Source organism: Camelus bactrianus, chromosome 13, assembly GCF_048773025.1.
Source record: "Camelus bactrianus isolate YW-2024 breed Bactrian camel chromosome 13, ASM4877302v1, whole genome shotgun sequence".
Taxonomy (NCBI): Eukaryota; Metazoa; Chordata; class Mammalia; order Artiodactyla; family Camelidae; genus Camelus; species Camelus bactrianus.
The window spans coordinates 52,580,310-52,602,092 of record NC_133551.1 but is presented as its reverse complement, the minus strand read 5'-3'; the positions used below and the strand labels follow the sequence as shown (position 1 = coordinate 52,602,092).

The window sequence follows — 21,783 nt, the reverse complement described above, 5'->3', positions numbered from 1 at the left end:
TACTCTGCTTCGGAAGCTCAGACCCTGGAGAGGTTGTCCAACTGGGGTTTTAAGCAAATGGAGGAGCCAAAGTACAAATGAACATGGGAGGAGTTGCCTGAGGGATGGGTTGAAGCAGGAAGGAAAATATCAACCCAGAGCCAAGTGCCACAGGGTAAGGGTGGCGAAACCCTCCTCCTGGAGATGACTGGGGCAGCAGGTGAGTGAGGGAGAAGGCCGCTCCGGAGTTAGGATATTTACAAGTAGATACGTTACAAAGGAACTGAAGGTCTGGGCGCTGAGGGGCAAAGGAGGCCGGGCCCCTGGGGAGATCCTGCTCTGGAGCAGGCCCTGGCCTTCAGCTGACTGTGCCTGTGGGCAGATCCAAGCTCCCCGTCTCCATTTGGGACACCAGATTCAGATCCTGAGGCAGCTGCTCAGCTTCCACCCGACACCTTGGCTATCTGGGCTTGGAGAACACAAGAATATTAACCACTTCCCAGTCAAGTAGGGATCCTACAGATGAAAAAGGCAGGCAGGATCACCAAAGACTCTTGCTCTGAACTAGCAAGCAGGGGAAGTCACTTCTGCTCCTAGTCCAACTGCATGCCAGGCTGCTGTGGCCTGAAGAAGGGGCAGGGCTGCAGGCCATTCCAACTCCTTCCTTTATGCAAATAAAAAAGCAACTGTGGTGCCACAACTTTGTCCTTAGCAGAGGTCCTGGCTCACTTTCCCTACTTTCCCTAATATGTGCATGAATGGCTGACTCAGTTAAGGGCAGGGCTTATCCTGGGGTGATACTCATTTGGGGAAGTGGCAGCAAATGGGGGCGGGGAGTGAGGCTAGGTCAGATTTACCAAGTATCATATATAACATTACCAGGTGCTCATTAATCGTTAGTTGCTACTCAAGTTTATGAGAAAGACGTAGGGAGGTGTTAAGAACTAGAGAACTGAATTAGTCAATAATCCTGGGCTTCAGTACAAAACACATTCAGAACATGGGCTGGTCTTATTTTCCAACAGAATCGTTTTTAATATAAAACAAAGATAAAAACACATCCCAACCCTGCAATCTGCCAGCATGCCTTGTTTCTACAAGATGCACGCTAGTCCATAAGACTAAGTAGCAAAGAGTCTTTAGGAGCATCTGGTTGGGAAATAGAAAAAGCAGATCTTAGGGAAGCCTGGGCAAGCCCAAAAGCTGAGACGTCCCCGAACACTAGAGCAGTCCTTGTCTTTTCAGATCCTCGTAAGTCTTCTTATTCACAACATTCCCACTGGAGTCTTCATACTCTTCCTTGAAAAGGGAAGAGGAACACTGTTAGCTACACCTCCTGGGAGACATGTTTGGAACCGACCTCTGGGTACCTGAGCTCATCCTGGCCTGACTGATAGACATTCCTGTAAGACAGCCTTTCTCAGCTGGGGTTCTGCCCTACTGCCCATGGCATCCATCAGGTATCCAGAATGGTACCAGTTATGACCGACCCTTGGGGGAAATCTGAGAAAACAGTTTATTCAAATCACTTTTTGTGTTTAAGACGAGGAACTCTGGTTGAGAAAGGCTCACTTAAGACACGGTTTTCAAATGGTTCCTAAGAACCCTAGAAATCTAGGTTTCTATCCAAGATGCCACTCTGTCATCCCACTCTAAGGATGAAAGGGAGGCCAAGAAGGCTGAGCTTCTCCACATCCAGAGTTCTGCTTTATTCTATTTTATATACTGGAGTTCTACATTACAGTTTGGAAAGGGGTTTGGTGCTAAAAAAGGAATATTGAAAACCACTGACCTGAAAGAGAGGGAGTAGCTACGATATCTCACGTGCCCATCACCCCTCATCTCTGAGAACTGAGAACTCTTGAGAACCCAGCACCTACGAGGACGCCTCCCACCCCACGAGAGGATCACCTCCCCTTTGATGCTCTCCTCAGAGGAGAGCTAACGTATGACATGGATTCTCAGCTTCTTAGGAATCCTCATGGCAGGGCTAGCCACAGGATACTCCTCCTTGCCACTTCAAAACCTCAGTGGGAGATGGGGGGCAGGTGTAGCTCAGGGGTAGAGCGCATGTTTAGTAGTAGCATGCTCAGGGTCCTGGGTTCAATCTCTAGTACCTCCATCAAAAAAAAAAAATTTCAATGGGAAAACATAACCCGTTTTAAGACACAGATTTAAAGGCTGATACATTTAATATCACAAATAAATTAGGCTTACAAGTCAAGAGCCAATTTATAGATATTGTCACATTATACTTGCTACTGCAGGGGACCAGGGATCTTTCACCTCCCTTCTACATGGGAAGGGTCCTCTGTCGCTTAATGCTGTCCCTGATGCTACAGTAGCACTCACCTCAGTGTCAGGCTGCCATCGTTCTGACGCCTTCTGCAGTTTCAGCTTGGCCCACACTGCAGGACGAGAAACGATCAGCAATCAGATTCAACTGAGTTTATCTACTGGGCACGCAGTGTTACAACACATCCCTCATTAGGGTCCCCCTGAGCGCCCGCCCTTGAAACTTTTGCAGGGCCCTAACTAGAATTTTGGTTCTGGAACACCTGTGGACAAAACGCCTTCCACTGCAAAATTTACCATCATCTTTGCTTTGCTATAAAATAAAAGCTAGATCAAATATAATCAAAGACCTCTTAGAATTGAGAACTGACACTCTCAAAGGCAGAAGTTAATGTGGTACAACACATAACCTTACTGTCTTAAATTTCATAATAAAGAGAAAAAAACACTACACATTGTCAAATACATTTATTTAAAAAGTCTGGTGCATAAATTTCAAAAACTTCAGAAGGAAAAAAGTGAAATACGGTAAGATAGCTGAAGAAACACTAAAGACATTAAAACAAGAATTCCTTTTTATAAAAAATATATAAATATATATATTCTTTTTCATTACAGGTTACTACAAGCCACTGAATATAGCCCCCTGGGCTATACAGTAGGACCTTGTTGTTTATCTATTCTGTACATAGTAGTTTGTATCAGCCAATCCCAAACTCCCAATTTATCCCTCTCTCCCCACTTTCTGCCCTGGTAACTGTGTTTATTTTCTATGTCTGAGTCTCTTTCTGTTTTGTAAATAAGTTCATTTGTGTCATGTGTTTAGATTCCACATGTAAGCGATGTCATATGGTATTTGCCCTTCTCTGTCTGACTTACTTCACTTAGTATGATAATCTCTAGGTCCATCCATGTTGCTGCAAATGGCATTATTTCATTTGTTTTTATGGCTGAGTTGTATTCCATTGTATACACATACACCACATCTTTATCCAGTCATCTGTCAATAGACATTTAGGTTGCTTCCATGTCTTGGCTATTGTAAATAGTACTGCTATGAACACTGGGGTGCATATGCCTTTTTGAATTAGAAAAACAAGAATTCTGATAGTTCAGTAACAAATTATTCCAAAGAACATGAAAAGGGAAGACATTTATAGACACCACCATAGCTTCAGAGGTAGTGAGCAGATACGTACAAACAACTACATGCGTGGAACAGATGAGACAGGTCTGCTGCTACAGAGGTAAGATGATAAAATATTACTAGATGACAGTGAAAGGAACTACTTGATTCCTATATGCTTTCACATTTCCCATCAAGTAGAACAATCTCCAAATTTGACAAGTTTAGAAGAAATATCCTATGGAAAAAGCTGAAGCCTAAGATGGGTGAAGAAATAATTAATGAGGCAATATATAAGAAAGTGCTTAGCTCTGTGCCTGGCATACAGGTGCTCAACTAACCATCTTTTCCTTCCTTTCTAATCACCTCAAATTAACTGGTCCAGATAATATGTACACCATGAAGGAATGGAGAATTTATTATGTGCCAGGGCAGAGCCTCTTCTTATTCTCTGTCCAGGCCATTCAGGAATCAAACCCAGAGTGGTACTAAAATGACTAGGGTGAAAAAAAGCCCACATTTGCTGCCAAAACTTTGATAACTGGGGAAACGGTCTAAGTCTATCACAAGAGAATAAACAAGCTATGAGATAAAGGGAATTCCAAAAAGAAAATGGTAGTGATCAATTTAGGTTACAATACAGTATTGAATTTATGTGGCTCAAACACAAAACAAAGTGCACACAAAAGTGGCTGAAATGCAAGAGACAAAGTTTAATTACAACTGGAAATGTCAACAAAGCCTATCAGAATTCAAAATGAATAGATCTAAGTATGAAATAAAAGACCTGAATACTGGAAGAAAATGAAACAGCCTACAAATAGAGAGGAGTACTTTCTTTCAGGTGTACATAAATCTTTTAACAAATCACTGACTATATACTTGGACACAAGTTTACAATATATTCTAAAGGCAGAAATTCTGTATCTTACTGCATGGACCAAGAAAAACAGGAATAAATAAAACAGAATTTAAAAATAGTAGTCTTATAAGCAGCTCACATGATTGAATAAGAAAAAAACAAACAAACCAATCCAAAAATGGGCAGAAGACCTACACAAGCAACTCTCCAAGGAAGATACACAAATGATCAATAGGAACATAAAAAAATGCTCAATATCACTAATTATTACAGAAATGCAAATCAAAACTACGATGAAGTATCACCTCACACCAGTCAGAATGGCCATCATTCAAAAGTCCACAAATGACAAATGCTGGAGAGGCTGTGGAGAAAAGGGAACCCTCCTACACTGCTGGTGGGGATGCAGTTTGGTGCATCCACTGTGGAAAACAGTATGGAGATTCCTCAAAAGACTAGGAATAGACTTACCATATGACCCAGGAATCCTGCTCTTGGGCATATATCTAGAAGGAACCCTACTTCAAAATGTCACCTGCACCCCGATGTTCATATCAACACTATTTACAATAGCCAAGACACAGAAACAGCCTAAATGTCCATCAACAGATGACTGGATAAAGAAGATGTGGTATATTTATACAATGGAATACTATTCAGCCACAAAAACCGACAACATTAACGCCATTTGCAGCAACATGGATGTTACTGGAGAATGTCATTCTAAGTGAAGTAAGCCAGAAAGAGAAAGAAAAATACTATATGAGATCACTCATATGTGGAATCTAAAAAAAAAACCAACAAAAAAAAAAACCATAAATACAAAACAGAAACAGACTCATAGACACAGAATACAAACTTGTGGTTGCCAAGGGAGCAGGGGGTGGGAAGTGACAGACTGGGATTTCAAAATGTAGAATAGATAAACAAGATTATACTGTATAGCACAGGGAAATATATACAAGATCTTATGATAACTCACAGCAAAAAAAAATGTGACAATGAATATATGTATGTTCATATATAACTGAAAAATTGTGCTCTACACTGGAATTTGACACAGCATTGTAAAATGACTATAACTCAATAAAAGATGTTAAAAAAATAGTACTCTTTTAAATAATTTCTGAATTAGTTTTTTAAAAATCAGAAGTAACAGCTTTAATTAAGCTTTAAATATAACATAAATAATGGATATTTCTGATGGATTCCTAACAGAATAACATCTAGCTCTAAATGCCTATATTAGAAAGAATAAAGAACCAAAGAAGAGTTCTTAAGTAGCCAAAACATCTTGAGAAAGAAGAACAGAGTTAGAGGTATCATGTTTCCTGACCTCAAACTATACTCTAACACTACGATAATCAAAACAGTATGGTACTGGCACAAAGAGAGACACATAGATCAATGCAACAGAATAGAGGGCACAAGGATAAACCTACACACTTACAGCCAATTAATCTATGACAAAAGAGGCATGATGAGGAAAAGACAGTCTCTTCAATAAATGGTGCTGGGAAAATTAGCTTCATGTAAAAGAATGAAATTAGAACACTTCTCCACATCATATACAAAAATAAATTCAAAATGGATTAAAGACCTAAATGTAAGACTCATAGAAGAAAACATGGTATAAATTTGATATTTTGATATAAATTGTAGCAATACTTTTTGGATCTGTCTCCTAAGACAAAGGAAACAAAAGCAAAATAAACAAACGGGACCTACTTAAAAGCTTTTGCACAGTGAAGGAAACTGTCAACAAAATGAAAACAACCTGCTGAACAGAAGAAAAAATTTGCAAATGATATGACTGACAGATAAGGGGTTAATATCCAAAACATGAATAGCTCATACAATTTAATAGCAAAAAACCAACTGATTAAAAAATTGGCAGATGATCTGAATAGATGTTTTTCCAAAGAAGACATACAGATGGCCAACAGGCACATGAAAAAATGCCCAATATCACTCATCATCAGAGAAATGCAAATCAAAACCACAAAGAGATTTCACCTCATACCTGTCAGTATGGCCATCATCAAAAAGACCATAGATAACAAAGGTTGGGGAGCATGTGGAGAAAGGAAACTCTTGTACACTGTTGGTGGGAATGTAAATTAGTGCAGCCACCATGGAAAACTGTAGGAAGGTTCCTCAAAAACAACAACAACAACAACAAAAAAAACCCTAAACATAAGACTACCATATGATCAAACAATTCCACTCCTGGGTATGTATCTGAAGAAAACAAAAACTAATTTGAAATGATACATGCACCCCAACATTCATAGTAGCCAAGATATGGAAGTAACCTAAGTGTCTATCAACAGGTGAATGATAAAAAAGACATGATGTATACACACACACACACAGAGACAATGGAATACTACTCAGCCATAAGAAGAATGAAAACTTGTCATTTGCAACAACATGGATGGATCTGGAGGGTATTATGCTAACTGAAATAAGTCAGACAGAAAAGACAAATACAAAGACAAGTATGATATCACTTACATGTGGAATCTAAAAAATATAATAAACTAGTGAATATAACAAAAAAGAGATTGACAAATATAGAGAACTAGTGCTTACCAGTGGGGAAGGCAAGGGCTGGCGGGCAAGATAGGGACAGGGGATTCAGGGGTACAAACTACTATATATAAAATAAATAAGCTACAAGGATGTATTATACAGCAGAGAACATAGCCAATATTTTATGACTTTAAATGGAGTATGAGCCATACAAAGTTTGAATCACTATGTTGTACACCTGATATTAATATTGTAAATCAACTACAGCTCAAAAAAAGTGAATTCTTGACTAAAGATTGAAGAAAGGAACAACGAAACAAGATCAAAGAAAGTACTAATAGGAAAAAGGAAAGAGTAAAACTCAATAGAAATAAAGCACCTGGTTTCCTACCCTGTCATAATAAATCAAGGAACTGTATGGGCTATTAACTAAAGAATCTTCTCAGAGTTGTCCCTTTGTTTGAAAAAGTAACCTCTGTTTAAATATAAACAGTTTGACTATACTCCAATTAAAAAATAGTAAATAGTTTCAAATGACAGAACAGAATGTAGCATGTAATCCCATTGATTTTATGCCACATATATGGTTTTGACCCCTAAATTTGACACCTGAAAGGAAAAGAAAAAGCACTTCTTTTATTTATGAAAGTAAAAACATAACTTTTAAATAGAATCCTAACAGGATAAATAACTACATTAAAAGAATATCTACCACCCAGTATGAAATAATTTAGGAATGCTGTTTTATCCAAGGCCTGATAAAAGTAATAGTGGTAAAAATGTTGTCATCTTTCTCTTGGGGAACATGATGATAAAATCATGAGCCAATCTTAAAAGTTAGTATGCATCACCACAGTTTTTAAAAACAGCATCCAGGCAGGGATGACCTATTACCTGCATCTATTTAACATAAGACTTGGGGGGCAATGCTTAAGATAACTATCCATGAAGAGAAATAACACACAGAACAAAATTAATTAAAACATCACCTTTGTTTTTGCAGTTGGCATGATTGTAAGCCTAAAATAAATGGATCAATTTCAAGATATCAAGTAACAAATTAACTCAGGCAATTTGAAGGACGTAAATACACAAAAAATGAACTGTGATCTATTTATTAGTGACATGCAGCTAGAAAACACATCTAAAAATGAGACTGCATTCAAAATGCATTATGATTCTATGAAATTTCATTACTATTTTAATTTCCTCCCAACAAAGTGAAGGGCAAAAATGAAAAGAGGCTAAGTGGATAATCTGATAAGAGACATTATAATTCTGATTGCAACTATATGATCCTGGCTTATAAATGATTAAGGGAAGACAAGAAAGCTAGGAGTCCCTAAAGCTGACTGCACACAAAAAATTCAATGAAAGAGTTCCCAGAATCCACGGGTTAAGTCAGGGATCAGGGAGCTCTTTAGAAGGTCATTTCTGCTTGGCTCTGCCACGGAGGATTTGAATAGCCCCAGAGTTGGGAGCCAAAGGAGTTAGCTGACCATGCAGCCAAGTAGTGTGATACGTGCACTTGAGAGGGAGTGCCTGAAATCTGACAAAGTGGAGTGGTAATATTCCTTTCTTCACAGTCTAACTGGCTGAAAGTGAAAACATGACAGAGAAGAGATAAACCAGAAAGAAAACAAGAAGCCTGTGAGGAAGTTGCTAATGGTGCAAACAGCCACCATTGCCAGGCAAACAGGAAGCCTGACTGAGGTCCCTGGGTGCCTCAACCACACATTCCTGGACACACACTGCACCTGGCTTTCTCTCCAAGAGGTATTTTGCTGCCACGTTGCTGTGTATCTGTTCTGTCAGCTCAGAAATAAACTTACTGAGACCATTTCTATTTTCTCCTTCGTATCTGCAGTTCTTAACACAGTAAAATCAATTCAGAAAAATATACACATACCCATTCACTCAAACTCTTCCATACAGGGGAGTTCACAGACCCCAGTTAAAAGGCCTGTTTTATACTAGCACAGAGTTCTCCTCAAAGGAGGAATAATCAGTTGCCTAACTTATCCCTTCAAAGAGCAGTAACTGTATGACTGCAGTCGTTTGTACAAATCCACCAGCTGCCACCCTCAGGCCTGCATACACCAGAGTATCAGGACAGGGAACTGTAGGAGTGGCCCCTTGGTGTGGCCCAGGGAACAGTAAGTAAAGCTTACTTACAGGAGACGGCATCTTCAATCTGTGTCACATTAGCAAAGTGGGCAGTGTTTGGGATGCCCAAACACCTCATGCCATGAGCATGACGCCATTCCTGGGAGAAGTGAGAAGCGAGAGGACAATGTGAAATGGGATTGACTGAACACAGAGAACTAACTCCATTCTACTCATAAACCCTATCCTGACCCTTTGTGAAGGCTCCACCTACTCTCTCCTGTCTCTACTCTTATTCTTTTCCTTCTAGGACCTTCTGACTGAAGACTTGGTCAAATGTCTTTTGTGTCTCCCTCCCTCCCACTATCCCCTCCAAGAACCTGTCTTTTGGATTTCCCACTTTGATCCATCTGATTATGTAAAATTTCTTTCCAAGTACTAAGAACTGAAGGCAGAAACAAAACAAGGGTGAATCCACTTACTGGAGTACCACCCAGATAATGCGTTGTCTTAAGAATAGGTTGATACATGTCATCCTCTTCATTTCTTTTTTTCAAGAGGCAAAGACTCATTTAAGACCCAAAGAAGGAGGCAGTCAGCCCCTTTTTTGGTCCTGAGTGCTAGCAATAGGATAGAGGAATGACCAAGGAGTCAGAGAGACAAAAAGAGAGAAGCAAAGAGCAAGCAAGAGAAAACAGAAATGTGGTTCAAACAGTGGAGTGGCGGAATGCCTCCAGAACTGTCTCAGGCACCACTCACGGCTGGTGCTCGTGCTAGAGGCCATGTGTCACATGCTGGACTTTAGATCCACTCCTCTCTGAGTCTCTTAAGCTCTGGACACTAGTGATCCTCTCAGGCTGCTCCTATCCCCTTCTCTAAGACTCATGTTTCACACTTCAAAGTCCAAGAGAAATGGCTCTCAATTCCTTACAGCAAAGTGCCGCTGGAAGGCCTTGGGGCCGCGGTAGGTGTAGTTGCCGCAAATCTCACAGTTATAGTTGATATTTAGGCCATGGAGCTTATACAGCCAGTAAGGAATGGGCTGAAAAGAATCAGATAAGAGAATAGTATTAGACTAATGCCTGCATCTGCTTCCAAAATAGGAGATGGGGGAAAAACGGCAGGGCTGGGACCTACCTTGCCATCCCAGCCAAGGGGCAGGTTTTTGGGGTTGTAAATGATCTCGTTCTCTTCATCTTCACTTTCGCTCTCGCTGATCTGCTCTTCCTCCTCCTCTTCTCGCTCTTCTCCTGTCCTTGCCTGCTTGCGCTGTACATTTTCATGGGTGAGATGTCGCTGTTCCTAAGTCAGGTCCATAAATGAAAAGGTATGTCAGAGAATAGTGCAGAACAAAAGGGGGAGTTTCCTATCTTCCTGTAACCCTTGCTGATCCCTTCATTTCCAAGGATCAGGTTTTCTTTCTTGTAGAACAAAGGGAAAGTCTTGCTCTCAAATCAGAACTCCTTATCAGCAGGCCTTCCCTGATCTTAACAGGAAAAGTGAAAGGATTTATAGCCCTGCCTAAGTTACTCACCTGAGGCCCAGACTATCACAGAACAACAGAGAGCAGTCTCTCTCTTCTGTCTCTAAAGTGTCTCCTGAACCAGTCGTTCCTTCCCTTTCCCACTGTTACTGCCCTCACCAAGATGACAACCTTCTAATCTGCCCTGAATCTCTCCTTATTTCAGTTGAACTTCCATGTTTATTTGCTCAATAAAACCAGTCTAATGGTACACTCTGCTAAAGAACTTTCATTGGCTCTCTGCTGCTTAAAGGATAAGGTCCAAATTTCCAACATAACTTTCCAGATTTCACTCTGACCACTCATTCCTTCAAAAGGCACACCCCTGACACACTGGTTTTCTCATTATTTACTAAATATCTCATTTCCTTTCATAATATTCTACCTTCATGCTTGCTGTTTCGTCAACCTGGAACACTTTTCCCCCCTTTCTACTTAGAACACTCAATCTCAATGTACTACAGCATGGGTCACATTATACTGCAGTTATCTGTAGCCCCAGCCACAAAGTGGGTTTTCAAGGACAAGAGCTGTGCCACATTCACTATCGTATCCAAAGATTTGGCATAATGTCTGGAAACCAACAGGTATCAATAAATGGTGAGATCACAGTAAAAATACTATCAGTACATAATGAGAGCAACTTCTGGAAGCCATTTTGGCTGGAATGGGCTGGAATTCCAAAGAAAATGGTGCCACCTCCTGGCAGGGAAAGCAAAATGCTCTCAAAGGAAGGAGAAGTAGTGGGTACAGCTTATGTCAGGGCACAATTTAACCTCGCAGTCACCTTCAGAGGACTGGAGACTCAGATCGCCGCCCACACTAGCACAGCCCAAGTCCACTGTGGGAAATACAAGTGTCCCCGGGACCAATGTCTGACTAGCCGCCTTTTAGCACAAGCAGCTGTAACGGAGGGAATCAACAGCTGACCAGTGCTATAGCCACTGTATGCGTGGTCCTTAAACAAGGGCAGAATGAAACTGGCCATGGCAACGGACAAAGACCTGCAGACCAGCTATCTGAGCCAGAGCCACCCACTCAAAACACCATGTGAGCATTTGTCAAGGGAAAGGCTCTGAGAGCAGCTGCAAACTCCACAAAGCAGCCCCTGTCAGGAAGGCTGGCCCTCTGCAGGACTCCCAGAGACACCGACCACCTTCTTTGGGTTGAGTGCTGCCCTTTCTTCCACCTTCTCTTCCCTGAAATAGTCATTTCTTCCCACTCCTCCTCCTCCTTTCTCTCTGAGATAAGCATCCGGGCCAGGGTAGCACCCCCCTTTTTTTTAACCCCCAAACCCTACTTCAGCTCCTTCCGGAAAGAATATTCAAGGAGTAGCTCACAGCCAGCTCTGTACCACTAACCTCCTAGCCTTAATAAGTTTCTCACAATTTTGTGAACACATATGTAATGCGTTTTCGTAGTAAGCCACACCTGAAAAGCTGCTGAGATTAGCCATTCTTATTTGCCTTTTGAGTGTCTGTTTCTTGGGTCACCTCTGGGTATACTCTGGAGCTCAGGCCAAGAATCTGGATACTATATTGAGCGGGGAGTCTATTCTCTCTGCCTAGTCTCATGGGAACTGGGCAACCTTGGGAATATCACCTAACAACAGAGCAGGACAGATCTCAATGAAGGGCCAAGTCCCTGGGAGAACCCAATTTTCTGCTGAAGTAGTTTGACATTCCTCTTGCAATCCTAAAAAAAATCCTACAAGTTCATATTTCTCTTACTTCCGTACCTTGTAACATTTACAGCCCTCAGCAAAGTCAGTTACTCACCCCAAGAATCTCTACATATTCATAGATCTGGGCTTCCAGGAAAGCAATGTCTTTGTTCCTCTCTGTGTCTCTGAAAATAAGAAACAAACTATTACTAAGGGGTTCTTTTACCTAGTGCCATGTTCCCTACATTTGGGAACATTTATTCCATGAGTGTATTAAATTACAGGCACATGAGAAGTTGTCACATTGTGAAAGCAAATGCTCTGTTTAGCTCAGGACTTGCTGAAGTACTGAGGTTATTTTTTAGAATGCTTGGAAGCTTCCTTTCTGACTTCATTCTAGAAGGTGAAAAACACATCCAGGTATTTAAATTCCTATCATTATAGTATACGAAGGACATGTGGTACAGGAAAGCAAGCTCTGGAACAGGCAGACTTGGGCCTAAATTCTGACTTTGCTACTTAGTAACTGTGAGGTAACAGGTGCATTCCACACCACTTTTCTAAGTCTTTATCTGCAAAAAGTCAGGATAACAAATACCTTTCAGGGTTGTTTCAAGAATTAGGAAAACCCACATATAAAAAATACCCTGTACAAGCATGTGGCTCAAGAACAGATTCAACTGTCATTAGCAAAAATGCACATAGAAAAATATTTTTGAATCTATTTAGCCTGAATGACCTATCAAGGTAACAAAAGGTACCCAGAGCAGTTTCAACATTAGAGTTGACACTCTCTTTCAATCACCTGACTACAGGTTGTCCTTGGTTTACAACAATGATAGGACTCTCTGCCATTAGCAGAGAAAAAGAGCAAACTGGATTTTGATGGACCAATAATGGTGATAAGACAGGCTTTAAAATTTCTGTCATGGTAAGAATTACGCATGGAAATACAAATTTAAAACTATAAGCAGAGGTTCCCCCTCGCCCCCCCACTTACCGCTTGGTGCCCTTTGACTTGGGGTTTTTGGCAAACAGGGAGGTGTCAAGTGACTCTAGGGACTTTCCTTTGGTGCTGAATAGCCTCTGGGCTCGCTCTTCTAGGGTCCTGAGGAGACACGAGGGGCAAAGGATTTCAGGGTTACTTTACCATATAAACTTGCTTATCTTTCCAGTGTGGGGTGACAAAGAATGGAATCAGAGCCACTTAGAAAATCATGAAACACACAGTAAACCAGATAGTTCTAATAGAAAAAAGTGTCTTACCCACCACACTTCAGGCCTAAAGCTAAAAGCGCAGATTTCAATCTGTCCAGACCAAGGGAGGCCAACTCCTAAATAAAAGAGACAAGTTACAACTTTATATATATAGATTTTGAGAAACAACAAATGCTCAATATTTGGTCTCTGCAGGCTGGTGTGTGGGTGTTCCTGAAGCTGTGGCAAGACCACACATTCCAGAGCCAACCTTCTAGCAATAAGCTCAAACTCTTCAAAGGATGACTCTGTGGTCAGCTTCATACATAATCATATGGTAGTGTTCCATTACCTCCGCTACAGCTTAACATAGCTAGAAGTGTAACTGGATATACTTTCTATCCTTTGTAGATAACTGGCCCCAAGAACTGGTGTCTTATCATGGTAAGTCCTCAACATTAAAAACAGGAGATCAAGGGGGAAGGTTACAGTTCAGTGGTAGAGTGCCTGCTTAGCATGTACAAGGTCCTGGGTTTAATCTCCAGTACCTCCATTAATAAATAAATAAATACGTGAATAAATAAACCTAATTACCACCCCCTTCCCACCCCCCCCAAAACAAACCAGGAGATCCAGTGGCCCTCTGGGGAGTGAACAGACGAGACCAGTACAGTAGCTAAAGAAAACATACCTCCCAGGAGGAGAAAGCAGAGAGGTCAAGATGGGCTCCGGCATGGGTCAGGGCACTGCTTGTCTCTTTCTGGCAAGAATAATATGATGTTTGTCAAGATCCAGGTTTAGAATGAAGGCAAGGGAGCCACTTAAATTATAGGCACATCTCGGAGACACTGTAGGTTTGGCTCCAGACCACCCAATAAAGTAAGTATCGCAATAAAGCAAGTCACACGAAATTTTTAGTTTCCCAGTGCACATAAAAGTTACATTTACACTATGCTGTAGTCTACTAAGTGTGCATTAATATTATGTCTAAAAAACAATGTACATATCTCGGTCAAAAATATTTTATTGCTAAAAACAGTTAACCATCATCTGAGCCTTCAGTGAGTCTTGGTGGTAACAAAGATCACTGATCACACATCACCATAACAAATACAGCAATGAAAAAGTTCGAAATACTGCAAGAATGACCAAAATGTGACAGAGACATGAAGTGAGCAAATGCTGTTAGAAAATGGTGATAATAGAATTGCAAACCTTAAATTTGTAAAAATGCACCATCTGTGAAGTGCAAGAAAGCAAAGTATAGTAAGATGAGGTGTGCCTGCACTAGGTGCTGGTTGGCCCCTTTCTTATCCACATGTATGAATAAGAACCGAATTCCTACAAGAGCAGAGCAAAAAAACCAGATGGTCCAACTCTCCCCGAGAGTTTAGGAAAACTCAAGTTTATCCCCAGGAATGAAAATTTACAGTAAAGATTTCTAGCACAAAATTGTATCAGTTTTTGGTCAGTGGGAACCACATGCAGTAAAGACATGGTTGGTGAAAATCCTGGGTCTAGCCAACGGCAAGTTGGTGCTGACAAATCTCGTTCCAAAGTACACAGAGAAAACCCAGCATACTTGGCAGAGAACATCTCATGGCCACAACAGATCCCAGGGGATCAGCATCTCATGCCCTAAAGCAGAGGCTCAAGATCAAAGTAAAATAATTTAGTCCACTTTCCTGGCATGTCCGCTGCCCACGCCCCCCCTGAAGCTCACCGGCCATCCAGGAAAGGTACCGTTTTCCCACTTCTTCTCAAACTCATTCTGAATCTTCCCAAAAAGTTCATTCTGGTCTTGGAGGGGCTTCACTCTATCTGTGTAATCCTGAAGGTACTCAAGCAGCATCTCCAAGTACCTATAGGTGAACAAACAATACAGAGACAACAAGAGGGTTTCTATTTTTGAACACTGTTACGCCCTATAAAATACAAGTATAATTCCAGTGATACTAGTTTTTAAAAGTAATAATACTACTTTTTAAAATGAGCTGAAAACTGGCTTTCTCCTAATGTCATCTCAATTCTAACTTTTCCTATCTTCCTTTATCCTCATGATACAATTTCAAATACTAACATCTTAACTCACATAGAAAAGATTTCAGGTAAAAAGAAAATGAGGAAAAAGAGAAGAAGCTAGAGCGCAGATTACTAACCAGGGACATAATGACACAAACAGAATTTAACATCTACACATCAGACCCAGGTACCTGACTTCAGTCACAATCTGAGAAAGTTTAACTTTTCCCCATTAAACTCCAAAGACACAGAGGCACCTGGGTGGGAGACTTCCTTCTACAATGAGACAAAATTAGGAACAGTATGGGTCTAAGATTAGATGTGCCCACAGACACACATCTTTCCAGAGCCAGAGTTTTAAAACCATGCCATTCAAGGAGGTGGGGGTACCGCACAGTGGCAGAGTGTGTACTGGGCGTGCACAAGGTACTGGGTTCAATTCCAGTGCCTCCATTAAGGGGGTAAAAACACCCACGCTATTCAAAATTCCTATCCTACAATTAGCCTGAAAGTCATTCATGTATGTCTTTCAGGCAACAAAATTCAGAACTCTGCCCTCAAGCCTTCTCATCAAATAATCTTCTAGTCAAATCTATGCCTACCTCTTGTACTCTGCATTCTTCCTTTCTTTAGGAATGTCAAACAACTGGTCAAAGATGGACAGGTACGTGATATAATCCAGCTTCTGGAAAGAGAAATGACAAGAGGCTCAAATAGGTGTTTGTACCAAGTTACAATATATAATCTCCAATAAATGAGATCAAAATTGATCACTGCCTAACAAAGTAACAAGGCCCGGATCATTTTAGTCTTTTCCCCCGATCAATTAATTCCTTCACTAACTGGGTGTTAACTCCACTGGAGTGAGTAGAATATGAGACACATAATTAACTCTGCAAAATAAAGATCAAGGTAATAGTAAATTAAAAGAAACATTTGTTGAACACTTACTACATGCCAGGCACTTGGTTAAAGACTCTGACAACCACTGCATCCTAAAATAAGGTCCTGGAAGGTGTCATTTATTCACTCATTCAATCACATATTGAACATCTTTGGATCAAGTACATGGATACAGATGAAAACATGACAGACAGATGCGGCTTAAAGTTTAGTCATAACTTTTGGGACATTTCCTTACAACGCCAAGAGAAACTTCACCGTATACTTCCTTGTGACCTTTCTGAGACTCTCACATTAAATCATCTCTTATGGTAAGTTACTTTTTAATACATTTAAAAAAGATACTAAATAGCCCTTTGCTGGCAGAGATTATGTTTTTGTATCTTTCATGTATTTAGTAATATGTGTGCCTCACACTGGAGCTTGATATGTATTTGTGAGTTAAAAAGTTTTTTTTTTTTTTACAAAAGCAAAATATGTCTGTTGTATTATTAAAGTAAAATTAATAAATAAAATATGCATATTGTATTCACTATAGACATCCAACTTTCATTTTGAATACTACTTCATTCCAAGAAAGCACACCAGCTCTTTAATACCTACATAAGTTACAAAACACAAGGAAGATACTCTAGGAGCCCAGCCCAGTGTCCTGACTCACCCCTAGAATCACAGCCACTCTGCCCTCTCCTGGGTCTTACCTCAGAGGCCTTCAGGTTAATGTATTTGAGGTAACAGTCATGGAGATCGAGGTAACGACCATAGCCCTCTTCATCTGTGAACTCCACCAAATCTGAAGGAATCAGAGAAATCAATGATTCAGATCCTAAAGACGACATTCTTAGACCTGGCTTTTCAAGTGGACTGCTCGTCTTTTGTTTCATGAAGCAGCACTTCATCCAAGTGTCTTCCCTAGGCTCATAAGGAGAACAGGCTTCAGCTTTTCAGGTCACTGAATCTGAGCTAAGCTCAGACAAAATGAGTATTTTGTCCAAGGCCAATTTAGGATGTCAATCTAGCCTAGACACCAGCAACAAGGAAACCAGTAAGAGAACCTGGCTATAAATTTCTCTGTAGCCACTTTCCGGGACTCTCAGGACAAATCTGAGCTCTGTCATTAACCTGTACTTCTCGTGCTGGATAGAAATGTTAAACCCTACTTACTCTGGGCCTCTTCACTTGGATTCTCTCGAGCCTTCAGGAGCTCCTCAAATTCCACTGACATTGGCACACAGATCTGATGGGAAAAAGAAAACCTCAAGTGGACTTTTCAACATAAAAGTTGCAGTATCACAGAAATAGGCTATATAGAAAGTTGAACTTCTAACGCTTTATTTGGCTTTATTTTTCATTAGGAGTGCACTTGTTTTTCACCTACCTTGCTTTTTCCTTTTCCTTTCTGCATTGTTTAATTAAAAATTGCTAAAGTAACACATGATCACAAAAACTCAAAAAACACAAGACAAAATTTAAAAAAAAAATCAAAGTACCCCTTAAAAATTCTCCTGCAAATAGGTAAATACTGTCAATAGACCTTTGTTTAAATGCCAGCCATTCCCAAACTTTGCTACACATTAGAATCACCTGGGAGAGTGCTAAAAAAAAAAACCCCTAATGCACCTAATACCAATTAAATCAGAATGGGACATGGGTAAGTATCAGTACTTTGCAAAGACCGCCAGATTCAAATACACAGCAAAATGTGGAAACCACTGTTCTATGTATTTAAATATATGTATTTGTGCAAGTACATACAGGCAAGTGCAAGACTATTATTTTGTTTTCCACATAATCAGACTTATTTTTTTTGCCTTAATGTATCTTGGGCAACCTCCCCATCATTCATTTAACCATTTATTCTGCATCACCTTTTTACTGGGGCTGGGATAAGGTTAACACACCAGAATGGTACTCATGGCCTCTCACTTGGTTATCAAAAGACCTAATACTCTACCCTCTAAAGGGACTGGGGAGACTTGTAGCTGTGTGAGAACACCTCCATCTGCCTCCACTTAAACTCAAGTAAGTTAGCCCCTCCTGTCTGGTATCTGCAGTCTTCTCATTTTCGCATCTGCTTCCTTTAAACATGTATACCTTCCCTATGTTGCTTATAATCCTCCTGTTTCTCCTCTCCTCTTCCCTGCCAGTCTTTCAAATGTATGTTAAACACTCCACACAACTATGTCCCCATTATCCACTTGCACCCTTGTGACCACATTCCCATCTATCTGTGAACCTACTTCAACAGAGCAGCAATCCTGACAGCTACCCATCAACAACAGCTGACACAGTAATTTCCTTTCTGAAACTCATTTGCTGAGCTTTGATAAGACAACATGACCTGGAGAGGCCATGTGATCTGTGGTGGAGGCTTCCAGACTCCTCTTTAGCTAAGTACCTTATTGTGAGTGTACCCCAAGGCAGTCTCCCTTCACATTGTCTCTCCCTCCCAGAACTCTATGATTCATGGCTCCAACCATCAAGTCCACGTGACACAATTCTCAAGCCCCAGTCACCTAGCTGCTCATAGGACACTTCTACCTAGATATATCACCTGAAAATCTATGTAAATTCATTTTCCACTGCAAATGGGTTATCTCCTTCTTCCTTATTTCTATCAAGGGAACAAACAAACTTTCAGTTACATAGTCGTGAAAGCTCAGAGTAATTGTTAACTCCACTCTCTCCACTTATCCTACAGCCATGCCTCACTCCCCCTAACCCTAGAATTCCATTGGTCAGCTCTGCAAGATGCTTAATGGTTTCTCGAAAACTGAGATGCAATCCCTACTCCTTATAATTTTACAGTATAGTAGGGCAGACATTCACTGTCATAAAATATGATAGGATCACAAAGAAAGGAAAAATTAGGGGATGGGATAGACTAGGAAAGAATTTGCATGAAAGAGTTGCCTCTGGGTTGAATCTTGAAGGTGTAATGACCCCTGGAAATGAGTAAAAGCCTCTCTGTGCTAGCTGGATCCTCTAGGCAGCAGATTTCAAGACAGAATTAGGAGTGTAAGCAGTTTATTGGGGTGTACTACCCATGGAATATAAAAAGGAGAGAGCAAGACTGGGCAGGGACAGTCTACATCACGATGCAGATAGGACAACCCAACAGGGAGCTCCTGAGCAAAGATTACTCACTAGAAGTTTCACATTGGGCAGAAATAACCAGGCCGTGGTACCCCCACTGTGCTCAGCCTCTGGCTGGGGGCTGTCAAGGAAGAGAATGGCCTTAGCTTAAAGTTGAGGAAGATCCTGAAAGCACTGGAGAGCACTGGACATCAGCTAACTATGCTCCTTGCAGTTAAATGGCAAGTTCATTTTTGAAGGGACATCTGAGCGGCAACTATTTTCCTCACACCTTTCCTTTAGTATACACTTTGGGCAGGTTTGGAGAAAACACTTCCTGAGGTCATACCTCATTGGGGTGCTTCCGGTGGAATTCCTTTATTTGCTTGAGCCTATTATAGAATTCAGCAAACTCGTTGGGTCCTGAAATAGCATTGAGCTCCTCCTTTCGTAACCTACAATTTTGGAAAAAAAAAAATCCAAAGAACATGGAGCACAGAAAGTCAGTCCTTTAACCATGGTGCCTCAAAAGCACTAATTCCTGGATTGGCTGTGACTGTCACTTACCCATCCTTATCGTCATACAAATCCCTCAAGTTCCCACTGACTTCCATATACCTCTGAAAGGCAAACACAAACCCATTAGAATGAAGCAGTCTGTACAATGTAGAGCCAAACAACCAACAAAGGCTCTCTAGTCAAAGCCCAGGGAAAACGCAAGAAATGTGTTAAAAATTCCTGTGCTTTCTAGTACCTTTAATAGACAGCACTGGTTCCCACTTAGCTTTTAAAACAGGTCATTTTTAAGATTACCTAAGTGATGTGACTTGAGGGGTGGCAGAAAGTTCCTATATTTAACTTTCCCTAGAAGAATCATAAAACAGAGCCAAGTAAGAGAGTCATCTTTTGGTAAACATTAGTTTCCACCCGAGACCCTCAAAGCTAAAAAAGGATGGTCCAAGATGGTTTTCACTACTTCAGAAAGTAGTGTGACTGAGGAGTGCACAGGCTAAATAAAACATCATACAGCTTCCTTTGGATTCAAACTCAACATGGTAAAAGTACACAGTCTCTTTTCCAAAACTTTTGGGGTCAGATTTGTTTTAGAATTTGGAATTTTTAAGTTCAGGAAGGTACTATACATAATACCCCTAGTGGAATCTGGAATGCGTATTAATAGTTCTGCAGTGAAACCTACACCATTATCTATTAAATAGGATAAACCATAAAAAAAAAGCCTCTCATCTGTTCAGGTTAAGTCAGGTTTTTGCCACCAAGTAATTACCAGAAAAAACAAACAAAAAACCTTTTGTTTTCAGAGTATTTTGGATTGGGGAATTTAGATAAGGGACGAAGGGCTTGTAATGCTAATTTTCTCCCCCAAATCAGAAACTCTGATTAGGTCTTCTACTCCTTTCTAAACAGATTTCAAACGTTCAAGAGTAGAGAGTACAGTATAACAGACCTCCGTTTACTTATCATTTGGCTTTAACGAACATCAATATTTTGATTTTGATAAGTTTTCTAAAAATAAGAAATTGAACTATTACTAGGAAATGCAGCGTGGTAGCCAAATATTCTTCAAATACTTCAATACAGTGTTCTGGGAGGAAAACACAAATACACAGCATTCTCTTTTGGGGAGAAGGCAGAATACCTTCTGAGCCTGAATCATTGATTCCTCATAACTACTCTGTACATCCATGAGACACGATGCTATAAGAAGGGGCATCTTTCTGAGTGTAATGAAGAATGAGTAAGAGTTCTCCATTTAGAGACGCGAACAAGGGCGGTTAAACACCCTCAGGTTTGGCAGCAGCGTGGACATCTCAGGGCAGACGACCCGACTGGCCAATCCGGTTACCGGATTGTTGACAACCCGCGGCCCCTTCCCCCCTCTACCTGCCCATCGAGACCCAAAGAGAAGCGGACAATGGGGCACTCACATCTTGCATGGCCCGTGTGCGGTGGTCAGAATTGATCTGGTCCCGGAGCTGAAGAAAGGCAAACGGTGACACAGACGCCGTTAGTCGGATTTCTGGAGTTGGGAAGGCCGCCCGAGGGCGGAGCTTACCCGCTCAGGTCTTAGTGGCCCAGAGGCCCCGGGGGCGCTAGGCCCCGGAGGGAGGTTACCAAAGTCTGAGCTCGGCGGGGGAGCCCGGGGAGGGCGCGGGCCGTGGGGCGGGTCTGAGGGCCTAAGAAAGCTCTCAGGTTAAACACGGTATGGGGCCCAACCTCAGAGGTACCTCCTGCCCAGGCCCCACTCACCGTGGACTTCTTAGTGAGCATCTCCTTAGCCATGACGTCCATGAGCCGTTCCTTCTCCTCATGATAGCGTCGCTGCTGCTCCAGAATCGTCTCCATCTTCCTTCCTCCGCCGCGGCAACTCAACCCAGACCACCGACCCGGCCGGAAACAACTCCTGCCGCCTTGCGCGCCCGCGTCCGCAAGCTGTGCGTCCGGCAGCACCAAAGTTCCGCGCCTGCCGGAAGTGCCTC

General features: G+C 41.3%; 1 protein-coding gene across 1 annotated transcript; it reads right to left on the bottom strand.

Annotated features, from left to right (window-relative positions):
* Positions 1-990: 990 nt before the first annotated feature.
* On the bottom strand, positions 991-21,772 carry SF3A3 (splicing factor 3a subunit 3). Its single transcript, XM_010959858.3, has 17 exons — positions 21,554-21,772; positions 21,232-21,279; positions 19,853-19,905; positions 19,635-19,740; positions 17,375-17,447; positions 16,912-17,003; positions 15,910-15,992; positions 15,009-15,147; positions 13,977-14,045; positions 13,355-13,422; positions 13,089-13,196; positions 12,204-12,273; positions 10,041-10,205; positions 9,835-9,945; positions 8,973-9,063; positions 2,332-2,387; positions 991-1,278 (listed from the first exon to the last, which is right to left on the bottom strand). The coding sequence occupies exons 1-17, from the start codon at positions 21,647-21,649 to the stop codon at positions 1,201-1,203; spliced, it is 1,506 nt and encodes a 501-aa protein (XP_010958160.1). The 5' UTR covers positions 21,650-21,772; the 3' UTR covers positions 991-1,200.
* Between the last annotated feature and the right edge of the window lie 11 nt (positions 21,773-21,783).

Bases quoted from the DNA above. Each gene is read 5' to 3' on its own strand.
- SF3A3 (XM_010959858.3), bottom strand. From the start codon at position 21,649: ATGGAGACGATTCTGGAGCAGCAGCGACGCTATCATGAGGAGAAGGAA. The intron at 21,280-21,553 runs GTGAGTGGGGCC...GCCTTTCTTCAG, and splicing joins TGCTCACTAAGAAGTCCACG to CTCCGGGACCAGATCAATTC. The intron at 13,197-13,354 runs GTAAGACACTTT...GTGTCTCCTCAG, and splicing joins TTAGGCCTGAAGTGTGGTGG to GACCCTAGAAGAGCGAGCCC.